Source organism: Haliotis cracherodii, unplaced genomic scaffold (genome assembly GCF_022045235.1).
Source record: "Haliotis cracherodii isolate W230 unplaced genomic scaffold, xgHalCrac1.p SCAF_21, whole genome shotgun sequence".
NCBI classification, from domain to species: domain Eukaryota; kingdom Metazoa; phylum Mollusca; class Gastropoda; order Lepetellida; family Haliotidae; genus Haliotis; species Haliotis cracherodii.
Genome location: NW_027266277.1, coordinates 13,530,611 through 13,550,430, shown reverse-complemented (window position 1 = coordinate 13,550,430; position 19,820 = coordinate 13,530,611). Strand labels below are relative to the sequence as shown.

General features: G+C 37.7%; 2 protein-coding genes across 3 annotated transcripts in view; one reads left to right on the top strand and one right to left on the bottom strand.

The window, feature by feature from the left end:
* Nucleotides 1-19,820, bottom strand: part of LOC139470836 (rootletin-like) — a 119,538-nt gene that overhangs the window by 88,266 nt on the left and 11,452 nt on the right. The gene's annotated exons all lie outside the window — the stretch shown is intronic.
* Nucleotides 8,164-19,820, top strand: part of LOC139470838 (peroxisome biogenesis factor 2-like) — a 37,406-nt gene continuing 25,749 nt past the window's right edge. The window contains exons 1-3 of the mRNA XM_071253154.1: nt 8,164-8,211; nt 8,578-8,655; nt 15,066-15,128. Of these exons, the coding sequence (XP_071109255.1) occupies nt 8,164-8,211; nt 8,578-8,655; nt 15,066-15,128 (189 nt within the window). The remainder of the gene's footprint in view (nt 8,212-8,577; nt 8,656-15,065; nt 15,129-19,820) is intronic.

Sequence of the window (19,820 nt, the reverse complement as noted above, 5' to 3'; positions counted from 1 at the left end):
ATTTTTCTACATTTGGAACCCCTCTCTGTTATGCGGTATGTCTCCAGAAAGCGACAGAGTGTATAAAATATCCACACAATATAATGGCCATGACGGCGCTGCCTTATTTTTCTCCATTTGGAACCCCTCTCTGTTATGCCGTATGTCTCCAGAAAGCGACAGGGTGTATAAAGCATCTATACAATACAATGGCCATGACAGCACTGCCTTATTTTTCTACATTTGGAACCCCTGTCTATTATGCGGTATGTTTCCAGAAAGCAACAGGGTGTATAAAATATCACACAATATAATGGCCATGACGGCAATATCATAGCGGGGGACACTAGAAATGGCCTTCACACATCGTACCCATGTCGGGAATCGAACCCGGGTCTTCGGCGTGACGAGCGAACGCTTTTACCACTAGGCTACCTGACCGCCCCTCTTTCTGACAATGCATGCATAGCTTCTGACTTTTATAGAGTTTGACTAAAGATAAAGCTTCATTCAACATCAGTGTATATGTGACCAGATCGTTTTATAGTGTAGATATCAAGCTGATAAGCGAGTGATAATCTGTGCAAATAGAAATGACTGGAGAGATGGTGACTTCAAGTTTTGAAAACAAACTTATGTAAAGCATTTTTTTAAACATAAACACACCATATATCTTGATTATCTATTTTCTTTACTTTTTGAAGATTTATGGTATTTTAATTTTGAAAACAGTACATACCAATGTTTAAGGAGCAGTTTTTAAATCATAAACACACCATATATCTTGTATATTTATTTTGCTTTTCTTTTTGAGGATTTATGGTATTTTAATTTTGAAAACATACATACCGATGTTTAAGGAGCAGTTTTTAAATCATAAACACACCATATATCTTGTATATTTATTTTGCTTTTCTTTTTGAGGATTTATGGTATTTTAATTTTGAAAACATACATACCGATGTTTAAGGAGCAGTTTTTAAATCATAAACACACCATATATCTTGTATATTTATTTTGCTTTTCTTTTTGAGGATTTATGGTATTTTAATTTTGAAAACATACATACCGATGTTTAAGGAGCAGTTTTTAAATCATAAACACACCATATATCTTGTATATTTATTTTGCTTTTCTTTTTGAGGATTTATGGTATTTTAATTTTGAAAACATACATACCGATGTTTAAGGAGCAGTTTTTAAATCATAAACACACCATATATCTTGTATATCTATTTCGCTTTTCTTTTTGAAGATTTATGGTATTTTCATTTTGAAAACAAAAAATGAAATTGGTCTGCCCTGTTTACAGTGACCAATACCATGAGCTCATACAATATCAATCTATAATTTATCATGTTTTAATATATTTTACAAAATACGATTGAACACAAAAGATTTGACAAATTTCCAATTCATTAACAAAAGGCATTAAATAAAAATTGAATAGCTGAAATTTTTATAGCACAAAATGAAGTCTAAATCATACATACATGCGCATTAAATAGACATAAAATGTGTGTAAAATATCTACCTGTGACTCCACAAGCTGACAACGCGAGAGGTAGACTTCATTGTGACAAGTTTAAATCGGTGTTATAGATTCACTATAAGGTGCCGTGTATACGAGGTATACAGATATACAGACAGATATACTCCGTATACAGGTGCCAACTAGACATACAACCACCCCTATTGTGTCAGGGAGGTGTAGTTGGTCAGACCAACAAATCACATCCGATCAATGAATTATTGATCTGTCTTGATCTGCCATGAACACAAAGCTCTTTCACGGGGCACAAGGGACAAATGAGTCTATGGGTGGCAAACAACCCCCTGGGTATAGACTTGGGGGGTGGGGGGATTGAATAGGACATATCTTGGAAACTGGTGAGATACCCTCTTCACGGCTCAGTCTTTATTGCACTGTGTAATGCCTTGATTTGTTCGGACTTGTGGATTTGCAAGTTAACTTTTCTTGAAGTCTGGGTCAGATTAAAGACTGTGGATATAGATAGAAATTCATGATGGCCCCAAGCATTGACTATTGTGGGGATTGAAAAAAATGACGAATCAGCATAAATTGGAATAACAAATATGATGAACCCAGCTGGTACATTTTGACAATGTGTACAGTCATGGGTGATGCAAGATTAGATGTGCTGGAATTAAAGACAAATTGGCAGAATCAGTTGTTAAGAATCAAGAATGTTTGATTAAAAGAACTTGACAGGGAGCTTTGGCTGATAGAAATGTCTTTTGTATTTGTCATGGGGAAAATGAAAATGATTAAAATAATGTCTTTTTTTATATTTCAAAGCTAGGACACAACTGTATAATCTCCATGCAACAATATTTATTTCATAGTTTGCTTGATTTCCAGAGTTTTTGGTGAACATTTATATTGAGCTGCAGTTCCACACCACCTAAAGGCATTCTCAAAGCGCCACACCATTATTGCACCACCGACTAACGGGATCGGGTGGTCAGACTCGCTGACTTGGTTGATGCATGTCATCGTATCCTAATTGCGTGGATCGATCCTCATGATATCAATCACTGGATTGTCTGGTCCACACTTGATTATTTACAGACCGCCGTCATATAGCTGGAATATTGCTGAGTGTGGCGTTAAACAACAAACAAACAAACAAACAAGTAACAAAGCCCAAGAATCTCTCAGCTGTCAAACATGGTCTCCCATCCAACAACTCTCCACGACCAACGTGATTTATGACCTGTGTGCTGTGCACAGGACCACATGCCACCATGGTAAGTCAGTTGAAAAACAGTTTTCAGATTGGCTTTTGTTCATCAAACAGTTATCTGATCATGTGTGTTTCTTAAAACTGGTCTCGTTCATCTGACAGTTTATGACCTACCGTATTCGATTCGACGTAATAAGTGCCCCGCTCTAATAAGCGCCCATAGCGATATTTCCTAATAGTGAACAATCCCAATTAGCCCCCCATTCCGATTGATCAATGTACACAAGACTTATTTATTCGTGTATAATATGCACTCGTGTGTTATATGCACCCTTAATTATGGGCAATTAAATTCTGGAAAAATATATCTGTCGTATGTAAACATTTCAGGCTGTCAGCATTAACCACGAAATTTATCTTTCAATTCTGTTTTTTCCACCAACATAATATTCTAATAAGAGCACCCTATTTCTAATTTTGAGAGCGCCCTGGGCGCTTATTACGTCGAATACAGTAAATTGAATCTAAGTTTTTTTGTCATGAATATTTACGCTTGCATTCAATGGATAATAAAAATTACCATAATAAAATGATACTCTAAAACAACACATCTTCCTTACTGCCTACAGTTTCATGGTCGCTATTCAGGACGCACCACTGTAATCTGCTGTTTGGTTGAATCTGTGTATGTTCATGAAGTCTACTGCCGACAGTCTGACAGTGACAAATGACTGTATATATACACTGACATATATACTGATATACACACTAATCTCACTGTTTGGCCAGATCTCGTTTGTTATCAGTGACTGGATTAATATTTGAGCCTCAGCATTAATGGAGCCCTCAAACAGTCACTAAATCATGCCAAACATGCCTTCATTATGAAATGAGCTTGTTTCCTAGAAAAAGATATGTTTGTCACAGAATAGTAACACACATGGCAATATTGTCCTCTGGATATTTTCCACTGAAATTTGTATCTCACCCTTGCAGTGATCATTTTGGGAATTTTCTGTGGGCCATTAGCACTGTTAAGTGAAATTTCAAACAATTTCTATATGATGCCTATTTAATGCCATCTTTTAAGACCACCTCCGTGGTCTAGTGGTAGAGCGTCTGCCTGGAGAGCAGAAGGTCCGGGGTTCTATCCCCGGGCGCGGCATACCAAAAGACGCTAAAAGATGGTACTTGTTACCCTGTCTGGCGCTCGGCATTAAGGGGCTAAAACAAGGACTGGTCAGCTCGGAGTCAGTATACTGTGTCTGGGGTATTCATGTTAATCTGTGGCATGGTATCTCAGTGAGCTAGCACTATAAATCGGCATCAGTCTGGACAAGTACAAGCAGCAACACACACACACGTACATGCACGTCGCTATATAAGTGCAATAATTTTGGACGCGACATTAAACCCCATTTCACCTCACCTCACCCACCATGTTAAAAGCCCCACTGCATTTGAAAATGATTTATGGGGCAAAAGTCCAAGGGGCCATCCCAGAATTATCCCTGCCCTTGTGTCTTTTGCAATCAACTATATCAACATGAATCAGCAAGCCTCAGAGTTTAGAACTTTTATCTACAAGTGTTGATATATTCGATATCAAAAGAAAAGAGGGAGAGATTCTCTTTATCGAAAATCATTCTTCCAACCTTTTCAATTTATAAACAGTTATAACCAGTATCTTGAGTGTAGAAAATCTGGCTAACAAGCTTCAGTGGCAGAGAGATTAGTGAGTCATATGAGTGAGTGAGAATTGTTATACGCCACCGTTACCAATATTCCAGCAATGGCACATTGCGGGACAACAGAAATGGGTTTCACACACTGTACCCATGTTGGGAATCGAACCCTGGTCTTCGGTGTGATGAGTGAACACTTTAACCACTAGGCTACCCCACTGTCCCTTTAGTCATATGAAATAAATCATGGTAACTGATGACATCACAATGGTCTGCAAAGCATTGTGATGCAATTCATTGATCTCCCTCAAACAATATCTCCCATGGAAGCCAGTTTTATATATACAGTTCTTCCACATACAGCGTTTCCACATACAGTGCCACACATGGCGCTAACCTATGGGGATTCAAGGGAATCCCATGTTTGTTGTAACCATGGTAACAGACAAATAATGAGGATCAGGTGGTCAGGCTAGTTGTGGACTGTGGCTCATGATGTCAGTCACTTGTTTGTCTTAGTAATGTTTGGTCAAGACTCCATTATTTACCAAGTTCACCGGCCGCTGTGACATCACTGGAATATTGCTGACTTAAGCGTTAAACAACATTCACTCAGTCCCTACACAAGGACATGAAATTTTCCGGTTCAGCTACTTTTTGAGTCATGATGTCAAAACATGTATATTCTTCAAATTCAAATCAGCTCCAAGTAATATATTTAAACATGATTTAAACTGAATAAATTCCCAAGAATTCAATTTTGTTCAGTATGACTGAAAATATGGGCTGGACATATTCATGACACAGAAACTATATGCCTGGGTTTTTTTCCAACTGTGAGCAGGGTAAGTGCCACACCAATATTCCAGAAATATCATGGCAGGGGACACCAGAAACGGACATTTTACTTGAGTTGAGGATCAAACACGTCAAACAAGTGACAGGTACCAAACAATTACTTCACACAATAAAAGGTAAACATTAGACCTCACACGCTTAGTAATGAAACGGGTACTTAAACATGTTAAACAAACATAGATAGTACATTGCGCCATAATCGCTCTAATAAGCCCACTGGGTGCTTAGCAAATTGACCAAGGGAGGAGGGGAGGGGAGATTATTAAAACCATACACAGGAAGTTAAATTTAGACAAACTTAGTTCAAACGGCGTAAAAGGTGACTGCTTGTCGTAAGAGGCGACTAACGGGATCGGGTGGTCAGGCTCGCTGACTTGGATGATACATATAAACATATCCCAATTATGTGGGTCGATGGTCATGATGTCAATCACAAGATTGTCTGGTCCAGACTCCATTATTTGCAGACCGCTGTCATATATATTGCTGAGTGTGGCGTTAAAAAACAAACAACTAACAAATCAAACGTCGATGAAACTAAATTGTTTTCAATAAAAGTTGGCAATTATATGCCCTGTTTACTGGTTAACGCAATTGTTTTTGGAATATACACAATAAAATTCAGACTGTCGTGTAAATTTTTGGTCTAGAAATTGGCCCTAATTATGGAGAATACGCTAAGTCCATTTTGTTGTTAACACACGGGCCTGTTGAGCTGATGTCTTAAAGAGATATACTGTACAGTAGGATATCAAACATACTAGGTACATTGTGATATTCTAGTTGATAACAAAATGTCATTCAATACTTGATCTGAAAACATTTGAAAGAAGAATCATTGTTTTCATCTTAACATTGCTTAAAGAGATATTAAAAAAAATTATATTAAAAAAATAATTGTGGTCAGAATGTGTCAAATATGCTAAAGAAAATGTTGCCAGAATGTCTGGATTGAGCCATGGTTAATTTCCTGAACAAAGCTCTTGGAATAACGATGAACAAAAAAGGCAAACAGCAAACAATAAACAAACATACTATACTTTCTATCAAAACAGTTTCATTTTGGTACTATTTTTACAGTGTGTAAAACAATGAAAAGAAAATACATCTTTTACCACCAACCAAAGGTTTCGACCAAAAACCAACAAATGAATTAAAAAAGACCTCAGCTATTATTCTTTACTCAGTAAATTTTAAAGATTTTAAATGTTCTTATGTTATTAGGCTGCATTTCACTCAGTACCATGATATGACAATAAAAGTTGCAAGCAATTATGGTAACAAACCACTTATGTTCTCAAAAGATTCACACATATGAAATATTATACAAAATATTTTTTTTTAATGTTTTTGAGAGGAACCATTAGTTTACAGTCAGTCAGTTTGAGCTAATAGATTGACAACATTTATAACTCGTAAGGAAAGGTTGATAAAAACTTACACTGTTAACTTACAGCTGTAAGAAGATTGTGTCGATAGGGTAAGAAAAATATTACTACTGACACTGTTTGTTTGTAGTAAAGTCAAGCTGACAAGTCATTCTGGTGGCAATATACTGCTGAATTTACGTGACTAAGCATGCTATGAATAGAAATGCAAATCTAAAAGTCAGAGTCGTTTGAGTAAATATAGCCCAAAACATGCAAAACGGATTCAACTAGAAGCACTGTGATTGTAATATTTCAAAAGGAAATATGTGTATATCACATATAACTTATAACATGAAGAAAGCAATGTCATTGTAATAATTCGATGTGATCTTGGTGATTGTGGTGATCGTGGTGATTGTTACTCAATTTCATATGTCGGGACATGTTGCAGCCTTATCTCAGTTCAGCCACTTTGTATTCCTATTTTTTGGCTCCACTCTTGGATATTGCAAGTTTGTTTAGATTTGGGCTTCTTCCTGAATAACACCACACCTTACTTGTGTGAATAGTCAATATATGTCAATACATATTTGGAATAATAGTGGTGTCACCGACTAATTAATATATTTCTGTAACTCTTGCCCATGTAGATCTAAGCTCCCATTCTGGTCGAGCATTAAGGATCAAAGCTTTTGGGCACATCTGGGACTCTAACTCAAGTTGAATATATTGAACTTACATACAAATTATGAATGGAGAATGCATAAAAATAAAAAATAATGCAAAAAAATAATTGAAAGTTGCCAGTTTGACATGACTGTCATATCTGTATGAAGGTCAGGGCATGACTATTTATGAATAATATTAAATCCACACACAAACAATATTCATACATTTGAAAAGTATTTGACACTGACAGTGACAGATCTTGTGCAACTGTCACTTTTAGTTATCCTGCTACATTCATTTACACGATCGCAGCCCTTACCTTATCGAAAATACAATCCTTGCCTGCAGCGGACGGAGTGCTGTTGACTGATCGCAAGACCCTTAAATAGCTTTGGTCTTATCAAATCCAATTTATATACATGGCTTAACAGCTAGTCGTAACTTGTGTTTACATTCTAATCCCCCGCCAGTCTAAGGAAGTATGAAAGAAAGGTTATAATTGGTGTGTGTAAAATCCCAATGTTTCTAAAGTAATATTCTATTGGCTGACAGCAATATCGTTAGGTAGATGTAATTCTCTTAACAACCACCATACATTATGAAAACGTCAGTTGGATTAGCAAAATAAAATGCGATTAGCAGCCACTTTCGTCACGCGAAGGCTACGGGGTCAATTTCTATATAAACAAATAATCTTGTGTCGATGTCAGTTATTCAGAACGTATCCTGGCTAATGTGTTTAGGTTTGTTGTATGAATTCGGTAAAAATCAGAACAGCATTAGTTGTACTAAAAACATAGATTGTTTTATCCAATGATAATAGCTTATACACAAAGCCTAGTTTATTCACCAATCACAGGGCGCGTTACAGATCATCACCCATAAACAAACAAAATGGCGGAAAACGTGGATGGGCGTGTTCCAGCACTAAGAGTAAGCCAAGTAAGTTGATGTTTCATCCCGATTTCGCCTTGACAGTTATTGATATTGTCATCAGAAGAAAGATTGAGCATTAGAGAGTAAATTAAGATAGTTTTTATGTATAGATTCCAGTTTGCTTAACATTTGCTTACTGTCGCTTTCGGATCCCATAATCAAATATCTTTCCAGATTATTGTTCAAACGTGACATACATGACATGAGTTTAAACTTACTCAGCCCATGTCCCCCAAAGTAGGCAAGTATGCTGCATTAACAGTGGCACAATTGTAGTGAAACTACTTTTTACGAGTAGATTATTTTGACAAATCTGGCGAACCTGTTTTCTTTTCAGTTTTACATCACAAGAATATTTTTTTTCTGTTTCAGCTGGATGCTGCTGAGTTAGATCAGGAAGTAGTACAACTGACCAAGACACAGCTCAACAAAATTTTTAAATACCACCAGGTATGGGGATCACATTTATTCAGCTGTTATAGGATCGTTTTACTTCCTCTGTATACAGTTAAACGTAGTTAAACTAGAAGTCCCTGGAGCAAGACTGCAATTTAACACTCACAATCTGAGCAGGCTTGTAGCACTAGCACTAAATGCCTGAGTCGGTGGGTCCAACTACACTGGTATCACCTACAATCATTACTTCTAACACTACCTTTATAGCTCTTGACGATCCGCTTTCTGATCAACGCCCTGCCCATTATGATCTGTGCCAAATTTGTTACTGATTGGCAATGGCACATGTAGCTTAAAATATAAGATGAAAACTGACTAGTGCGAATGAGCTCAGGTTTACATTTGTTTGCATCTGTATTTTTTTGGTGGTAATGTCAATTTAAACAAACTCTTGTGTTGTGTGATCGCTTATAAAGTACCTAGCCTAGCTTCTAGTTTGCAATGCTAGTCTAGTCCTTCACAATCCCTAAGCCTGCAGCACTAATTTGAAAGTGTAGCACTCAAGTGAGTAACAAACATAACCACACTGACACTACAGATAAAACATAAGGCTAAAACAAAAAATAGTCTTGGTTCTCAGGCACCTCCTGCATCATCATAAAGTCTGCCGCACGTTTCATTTTTATTTCCATTTTCAAAAAAACAAAAATCGCTTTAAATGTTCTGCGCCTCTAACACATGACACAGGCAGTTAAATGCTTCAATACCTATTAAGAATAACATGATTTCCCCCGATATTGTTGTAAACAAAATTTGGTTAAATACTACCTTGAAGTTTTACTTGATTTGCAGATCTGCTGATCTTAGAATCATAAATTGGGAAAAGGACACTAATGTGGTTTTAATAATTCCCCTGACAGTAAAAACATTTTGATAAATATAAACAAATTATCTTACATCAACTGAAATGCTGAAATGAACATGAACATTTTTTAATACTTGGCAATAGAAACAATACATAACACACAGGTGTCAAATTGAAGTTATTTCTAATTGACTACAACTGGTACGGCAAGATTTTTCTATTTTCCCAATTAAATCTCAAAACCTCAAAGAAAATCAGCTGTTGAGAGTTGTGTCCCTAAGGTATGCCAGAAACCTATGATTGGAGGTTTGAATCCCACTCTCTCACTGATTATGTTTCTGGGCAGTCGCATTAAAATCAGAACTTATTTCTCACTACCACAAAACAGAGATCTGAAGACATCCCATTACAGCTGAGAACGGCCTTTCACAAACTTTGACTGACCAATTAAATGACTAACAAGAAGTCAACATTAGCCAATCAGGAAGCAGTTTTCTTGAACTATACAACACTGGTTTCAAACTGGCAACGTCCATTCCAGTCTACGCTTTTAAATATATTCTAACAAAGACCTTAAAGTTTTTTTTGAAAACTGAACAAAAGAATATTCTGGAATGTCTGATAGATTGCAATCAGTCAATGCAAACTTTGTTCCATTCAAACGTTTAACCCACAGAAGTTGTTTGTTTGTTTGTTGTTTAACGCAGCAATTCCAGCTATATGACGGCGGTCTGTAAATAATCGTGTCTAGACCAGACAATCCAGTATTTTGACATCATGAGCATTGATCCACGCAACTGAGATACGATGGCATGCATCGTGAGCCTGACCACCCAGTCCCGTTAGTCGCCTATGAGAAGCATAGTCGCCTTTTTATGGCAAGCATGGGTTGCTGAAGACCTATTCTACCCCGGAATCTTCACAGTTCCCCACGGAAGTGAGACATGGAGGATGACTTTGACAGATTCAGTTATAAACCCTGTAACTGTTGTTAGGAATACCCCATTTTAACCTTTTTGTGGGTGCATGATTAGTACACACTTTCCTGATCTAGTTTGGATCTAGATGGTTTAGATGAAAGATCGTTCTGACAATAGCAAAAACTAAGATCTGATTTTAATGAGATTGGTTTCTGGGTTTATGTTAATATCAAGGGGCACAACTCATGCTAAAATCATTGTCATCCAAACCAAACTTTGGGTCCCACACAAATCATGTTTCTAGAAATTGCACTCTACTGCATTTGTATGGGCAGACTGACAGGGTTAGACTTAGGCAGCAACAACAGTGGCGTGTATGGTGTCCTATTTAAAGGGAGACAGTTTGTTTTCAACAGAAATATATCCACGACATTTCAAGCATATATGAATATACATGATGGATTAACTAATTTTTAATGGAAAAAAAAATGAAATGTCAGCATAATCCCACGGAACACCCCCATCCCCTATAATAAACATGTGTGGATAAACATGATAGATATGGTCCCATGTCAAGCATGTATGAATAAACACGATGGATAAACTCCCATGTCAAGCATGTATGAATAAACACGATGGATAAACTCCCATGTCAAGCATGTATGAATGAACATGTTAGATAAAACCCATGTCAAGCATGTATGAATGAACACAATGGATAAACTCCCATGTCAAGCATGTATGAATAAACACGATTGATTAACTCCATGTCAAACATATATGAATGAACATGGTGGATAAACTCCATGACAAGTGTAGTGGCCGTAAAATTTCCGAGTCCCGTGATGGGATTTGAACCACAGACCTTCTGATCCGAGGTCGGACGCCTTGTCCACATGACCAAAGAGGTTAACCCCATCAGCAAGCTGACAAGGTAAGGATGTCATCTGTAGGGTGACTCCACGCCCTGCTACACAAGCATGAATGAATAAACATGATGAATAAACTCAATGTGAAGCATGTATGAATAAGCATGATGGATAAACCCCATGTCAAGCATGTATGAATAAACAAGGTGGATAAACTCCATGTCAAGCATGTATGAATAAACATGATGGATAAACTCCCATGTCATACATGTATGAATAAACAAGGTGGATAAACACCATGTCAAACATGTATGAATAAACAAGGTGGATAAACTCCATGTCAAGCATGTATGAATAAACAAGGTGGATAAACTCCATGTCAAGCATGTATGAATAAACACGATAGATAAACTCCATGTCAAGCATGTATGAATGAACATGATGGATAAACTCCATGTCAAGCATGTATGAATAAACATGATGGATAAACTCCATGTCAAGCATGAATAAACAAGGTGGATAAACTCCATGTCAAGCATGTATGAATAAACAAGGTGGATAAACTCCATGTCAAGCATGTATGAATGAACATGATGGATAAACTCCATGTCAAGCATGTATGAATAAACATGATGGATAAAGTCCATGTCAAGCATGTGTGAATAAACATGATGGGTAAACTCCATGTCAAGCATGTATGAATAAACAAGAATAAACTCCATGTCAAGCATGTATGAATAAACACGATAGATAAACTCCATGTCAAGCATGTATGAATAAACAAGAATAAACTCCATGTCACTCATGTATGAATAAACATGATGCATAAAATCCATGTCAAGCATGTATGAATGAACATGGTGGATAAACTCCATGTCAAGCATGTATGAATTAACACGATTGATAAACTCCATGTCAAGCATGTATGAATAAACATGATGCATAAAATCCATGTCAAGCATGTATGAATGAACATGGTGGATAAACTCCATGTCAAGCATGTATGAATTAACACGATTGATAAACTCCATGTCAAGCATGTATGAATAAACATGATGGATAAAGTCCATGTCAAGCATGTATGATAAAACATGATGGATAAACTCCATGTCAAGCATGTATGAATAAACATGGTGGATTAACTCCATATAAAGCATGTTTGAATAAACATCGTGGATAAACTCCATGTCAAGCTTTTATGAATAATTATGGTGGATAAACTCCATGTCAGACATGTATGAATAAACATGATGAATAAACTCTCATGTCAAACATGTGTGATAAACTCACAAAAGTGTGTAAATGAGTGAATGAAACCGGAAACATTCAGCAGTAAGCGATATTGCAGCTACATAGTTGCAGCATGTAAAAACCTTTACCAGGCTAACCAGTGACTGAACAATGCTGAACACACATGCATGGATCAATGCCCAAGGGGTACAGGGTCACAGAGCCCGACCACTTGATCCATGTAAGTCCATTCTTACAATCGGCACGAGATTAATCAGGACCTGTTCAACCAGAGAATTCTATGGACATAGTGTACAAGTTTATTTGTTGTTTAATGCCACACTCAGTAATATTTCAGCTAAATAGCGGCAGCCTGTTAATAATTGAATCCAGGGATTGACATCATGAGCCCATCCTCCTTAGGCAAGGGCGTTAACTGACTATTGAAGTCCAGTTTCCACCCTTGCCGAACTAGGCTGGAATTTATTGGCTCGATCGTTGTGGCTAGAGGCTATTACGAGATATGTCGCTCCTATGTCCCTCCTATTGACCAAGCGACTGCCTCCGTGGTCTAGTGGTAGAAAGTCCGCCCGGAGAGCGGAAGGTCCGGGGTTCGATCCCCGGCCGCGTCATACCAAAAGACGTTAATAGATGGTACTTGTTGTTACCCTGTCTGGTGCTCGGCATTAAGGGGCTAAAACAAGGACTGGTCGGCTCGGAGTCAGTATATAGTGTGGGATATTCATGTTAAACTGCGGCATGGTATCTCAGTGGGCTAGTACTTTAAATCGGCATCAGTCCCGACTAGTACAAGCAGCCACACAAACACACACACGTACATGCACGTCTCTGTATAAGTGCAATAATCTTGGACGCGACGTTAAACCCCATTTCACCTCACCTCACCTATTGACCAATCAGATTCCATCTGTCATAATGCCGCGATATAACTGGAATACTGTTAAAAGCAGTGTTAAACCCAACTCACTCACTCACTCACCATCTGTAATATCACTTGCATTTGCTTCAAACAAAATGTTGGCGCCCAGTCAAGATGTTCTGATGGATAATCAAGATCTATAATGTAATAAAACAGGTCTTACCCTGCGAATTACACCAAATCATTTGATACTAGATAAAACAGCTTGAAATAAGATAAACCGGCATGGAATAAGGGATTTTGTACCAGCATGCACATTTTCAATTTCACACAAGTCCCAATTGTACTTATACTACATGGAGCCATTGCTTGTTGCATGTCTGTGCATATTCATCTAGATAAGGGACAGTTTCAAAAAGTTTATTAATCATTTTCCCCCTATTAATAGTAAGAAGTCTTGTTCACATGTGACCTTCTTTGAAACAGGAGAAATGTTGTTGCCAGGTTTAATAATAAAAATAGATAAAGGACTTGAAAGAACAGCACCAACCCTGAATGATTAACCGTGAAGCATATTTTAAATACTATAAAATCTTTTGACATGCCTCTTCCTGAACTCATTTCCCTGTTCTTGGTAACCCTGGGGGTGATACAGGCAGATCAATATAAATCAAACAGTATTGATTTCATTGATTGATAGATAAGAAAATCCCTGCTGGTGTTTGGGGATATCTTGATATGAAAACTTGAATCAAACAGCTTGTGTTTGTGTCGGTAGTATTCACATTGACTCTTTGTGCAAATAATAGCAGTCTTTGATAGCTGTATATATTTGTCAGGTTTTCAAAACTATTTTAATTTTTGTTGAGTTAATCTGTAATCAATGATGATAACTAGTCTGAAAATGTTTTAACATCAGCCTGTATAAACAGCAGGGTATTTTTTCAGGTGCTTGGTCTGATTTTCTGATTTTTTAGGCCTGACCAATTTGTTTGTTTTGTTTTATCCTAAAATTTGCACTTTCTTTGCTTCCTGCTTAAGTCCAGTTTCCACCTTGCCGAACTATGCTGGAATTTTGTATCTTGATCATAGCGCCACCAGTGACTATTACGAGTTATGTCCCTTTTATGTTCCCCCTATTGACCAATCAGATTCCACCTCTCGCATCACTAGCATTTGCTTTAAACAAAATGGCAGCACCCAGTCAAGACAATTTGATTGATAATCAAGATCTATATTGTCATAAAACGGTTCTTACCCCATGAAGTACACCAAATCATTTGAGCACCTTGATTAGAAACATTATAACATTTGGAAAATATCTGTCGATGCCCTGTTGACAGAACACATTCTTTGCAAATCCTGCAGTCAACGGAAATCTCCACGTTGAAATCCATGTTCTTTAGAAACCTGATGTTTAGTTTGTTGAATGATTTTGATTGGACTATGCATAGACTCATTAGTCCAGCCAAAATGTAACCCCGGAATTCAAGCCTAGTTGGGCAAGGGTGGAAACTTGACTTTCGGTCAGTTAACACGCTTGCCTCGGGAATATGGAACCCCTCAAGGACAGGTATATTGCTGATAAACCAAGAATTGAAGTAAGGTCGAACCTGGAATTCAAACCCAGGGAGGTAACTTGTAAAGACAACTTGAACCTTTTTAAGATTCAATGCAACATCCTTTTGCTTGTGTTTCAGAGCAGCTTTTTGACAGCATATGACCCAGAAATAAACGCCCTGCTCAAGTTTGTACTCTGGAAGGTCAGTATCGAAATGCTTCATGTTTGTGTGGGGGGCATGTTTGGCCCAGTTGTCTAAGGTGCCGCGATTCACTGCGATATGTATCGGATCGTGAGCAAGGTATAGTGATAAGTATCGGGTCTCACAGTTGGTATATCGTCCCAGCCCTAGATATCACAGTATGCATTGCTGCCCATTGTCCCGAGTATTTTGTATTTGTAACGAATGTGCAACTAAAAATACAATTTCTTCCCAAATTCATGCAATCAACATACCAATCATCGGGAATAAAATCACAAGGACTAAAGTTACGCTGATGAAATCTATTTATAGTGTTGCATCTGTCCAATTAACATTCTCCTCTCGTAGTATCAGAAGTTGCTGTAGTCGATTTTGAAAGTAAACAAGCTTTTGAATCACATGGCTGTATTGTATTGTAGATGATTCATATTGTCTTCCTTTGGTGTTCTGATGAGAAAACTGTAACAAAATACCAATTGTAATTTGGGAAAGATGGTGGCCTAGAGTATTTAAGGAAAGCCCATTATACAGGCTGAGACCCAGGCATGAAGCTGAGAGACAAAGGGTCATGAATGGGCCCAATTTAAGTTTTGAACCCATGATGAAGAGATCTTTGCATCCAAGGAACACAACTTTGTACAGACAGTTTGGGACCATACTTGGCCTTGACTGAGAGTTATGTAAGGGACGGATGATGTTGATTGACCAAGGTTGAAAATGAGGTCAATTTTTGAATTCAAACAAGTGGATCCTGACATGGCTAAGGGAGGCTACTTTGCACATGAAATGCTGTGACTTGTAGATGTAGCAGGGCAGATGACATCCGTAGCTTGTCAACTTGCTAGAGGGGTTAACCTGTTTGGCCATGTGGAAAGGTGTCTGACCTCGGATCAGGTTGTTTGTGGTTCGAATCCCATCACCATGATCACAGGACTCGAAAATTTTATGGCTGCCACATAGATATCAGAACTTTTTCAGTTTTGAATATATTCTATATGGATGAAATGATTCTATATTTTATATACCTGAGATTGAGAGAATAACATACAACTTACAGGAATGAATTAAGGATTATAATTCCCAACGTGAAATATTGTTACGTAAGTAAAAAGCCGTTGCAAGTAACTTGCAGCATTAATCTAAATAAATCCATCATTATGAGTGTCGAGTGTGCTACATGCATTACCCAACATGCAGTCTAATCAAGCTTGTGAAGTAGGCCACATGGAGGCCGGAAGTCGCTTTCTGACCTTGACATTTGATGCAGTATTTACCGTAATATCAGCTGTAATATGCAAAAAACAATCAAATCCTAGCATATCCTAATATACCTATTCATCATTTTCAGTTTGTGTAATATCTCAACCATTATTCCCATTTGACCTATAACTGATAACATGTTTGTTTGTTTGTTTAAAGCTGCACTGAGCAATATTCTAGCTACGTGGCGGCGGTCTGTAAATAATTGAGTCTGGACCAGACAGTCCAGTGATTGACATCATGAGCATCGATCCACGCAATTGGGATACGATGACATGCATCAACCAAGTCAGCCAGCCTGACCACCCGATCCCGTTAGTCGCGTCTTACGACAAGCATAGTCGCCTTTCACGGCAAGCAAGGGTAACTGAAGACCTATTCTACCTCGGATCTTCACGGGTCGCATCTTACCCGTCACCTAATAACATGTGGGGAATTTACAGTGTTTGAGTGAATAGCCCCATTTATTATATAGTGCCAAATAATTGCAGCCAGGATTGTCTACAAAAACAACCACAACACTATGAAACATATATTAACGTTGGGAACTTTCTCAATAGACAATTGAGAAAGCAAACATTGCATTGATAGTTGAAGCTTGAAAGTAGTTCCTGGTTCGGGACCTCATTTACATTTTTATCTGATCGTGATACTAAATGTATCAGTTGGTTTATTGCACCAATTACTCTGTCCATTATTTGAGAGATAGTTTTTAGTAGGGCTGTTATGATTCACTAGTGCATTCGCCTCATAGCATATTCGTTGCAGCTCTAATATTTAGCATCGACTTGTATCAATAACAGTAGATGTTGGCTATATATTTCAAATATCATTAGTTGCCATGAAGACGTGGTATATGTATTAATGATTCATGCACCTTGTTCTGAAGGTATTTATCGGGTCGTGTAAGGTCAGGTTGTGTAAATGGGACGTTTCGTTGGGAATATGGAAATCAGTTTCATATTGCCTTGTTTGTTGGCTTTGAGAACAGGGCTCAAAATTCCTTGCACTCGATTGTCACTGGTTGGTTAAAATCACAATGGCATGGTTAAAATAATGCCCAATGCCTGAAGGCACACTCAAAGAGGATATTTTTTTACTAAAATACTTTGTTTATTGTATGAAACCTTTGATAAATGTACTGGTTTTCCTGATTAAGACTTGGTTCAATAAAGACCATGATCTTAGGCATAGAACAACATTCACTCACTCACTTTGTAGTGCATGTAATGGAAGAGGGTATTTCATTATAAGGTCCACATGGGGATTCCAGGTTAGGACTGGCTCCCGCAGCCTATGCATGCTGTATAATGAGGTGTCGAAATGCATCGAGTGACTTGGTTGATTGAGTGTAATTTTTTCCAAAAGGAGATAAGGGGACATTTGGTAGCCAAAAGGTTAAAACCTTTGCTCGTCACATTGAAGGCCCAGGTTTGATGTCCCACATGTGTGAAGCCGATTTCTGGTGCCCCCTGCCATGATATTGCTGGAATATTGCTAAAAGGGGCATAAAACCATAATTACTGACTAACTTACTTACCCTAGAGCATAGGACTTTACTCATAATATTAATCACCGGTTTGTCTGCTCCAGACTTCATTACTTACAGCTTGTTGTAGGTGAATACTAGGGGTGTCATGATAAAGGAAATATATCGACATATTGCTATTGGTAAGCACTTAAGGTCAATCTATCGATTGTTTAATCAGTTTCCGATCAATAGTATCGATTTCAGTTAGGAATATCGATATCGATTGCATTTACCATATCAATAAAATACATGCAATGCTGTACAAATTTCTTTTTCTTTCAATCATGAGTGGTAGTAATTTACACATGGTAACGTGGAAGTTTCTTTTTCTAGTAAAGAAAAAACAAATCAGTCATATCTCAAACTTTACTTTTTATTTGTTGTTATGGTTATCGCATTCAAAGGAAACTTCAGTTCCAAAGTTTAATCCAACTCTAAAATACATCTAAAATGATACACTGAAAACTATCGATATTTATCGCAATAGTTGCTTGCAATATCAAAATCATCGCGATACAATGTAGTTTCTTTCAATATCAATAGTTATCGCAATAGTGATTTCCAGACTGATTGGGGTGTTTCACAACAAAGAAACATATAGGTACCAGTGAACCTTTGCTTATCAAAAGCAAAAGTACATTAATATACACAGCCCTGAATAAGTTGGTAGACCATCAGTATATTTTTTATAACAATTTCATAAAATGGAATATTTAGTAATGCTTGTCTTTCTGACAATTTAAACTAGGGGAATATAGCATACCTCTTGTATTATCATATGTTTGGAGTGTTAACATTATATATCACACAGTGTCTATGGATTTCTCAGGTAGTTACCAACAAAGGTGTGTCAAACATGTTTACCTACGTGCTCGTTCAACAGCGTTAATTAGTGTCCGTTCAGGTGTAAATTACAATCATGAGGCATTGTTTGCCTGCTGTGATATAGATAGATCAGAACATTCCACGTCCCCGGGAGTCTAACAGGGCGCGGACAATAGCTCACTGTCACCACACCACTGCCTTAGTTTTTCTGGAGGATTTGATCATGAAAAGAAATGTATATATCCTTACCGGGTAGTGCGTCCTTACAAGACAACATCTCACCTTACTGTTGTAAGAGGCAACTAAGTAACATGTTATCAGGTGACAGTGCAGAATAAGTCTTCAGCAACCCATGCTTGCTGTAAAAGGCTACTATGCTTGTCATAAGAGGTGACTAACAGGATCAGGTGGTCAGGCTTGGTGACATGGTTGATACATGTCATCGTATCTCAATTGATACTCATGATATCAATCCCTGGATGGTCTGGTCCAGACTCGATTATTTACAGACCGCCCTCATATAGCTGTAATATTGCATAGTGTGGCGTTAAACAATAAACAAATAAACAAACATAAAAATATGTATTTAATGCTCCAAATGATACTGTCGAACCCACTTGACAGTGTGTTGCAAGCCATGTTCTGTACACGAACCTATTTGTCAGGAAAATAGCATGAGGACAAATAAAACTCCCAATAACTGATACCATGTAGGCTTTATGTATCATTAAGTTATGTATGATTTGGATAAATGCTCAGGTGATGTGTATTTTCTGTCAGGAATGAATGTGGAAGTATTGGTTCAATTGTCCCTTGTTTAATGAAGCCTCGAATGTTTGAAACCACCCATCCTGTTTACAGCGCTGTGTGCTGTGAAATAAATTGGGCTGGCTGGGTTTTGAAGTGTGCTCAGAATTAAACAGGGGGCACGGGTGGCCAAGTTGTCTAAGGCGCCGCGATTCGATGTACAGAGTCCTTGGGTCAGAAACCTATGATTGCGGGTTTGAATCACAGTTCGCCCCTATTATGTTTCTAGGTTTGTCAGCTTGTGCTTGTGGGTTTCACCGAAGTGGTAA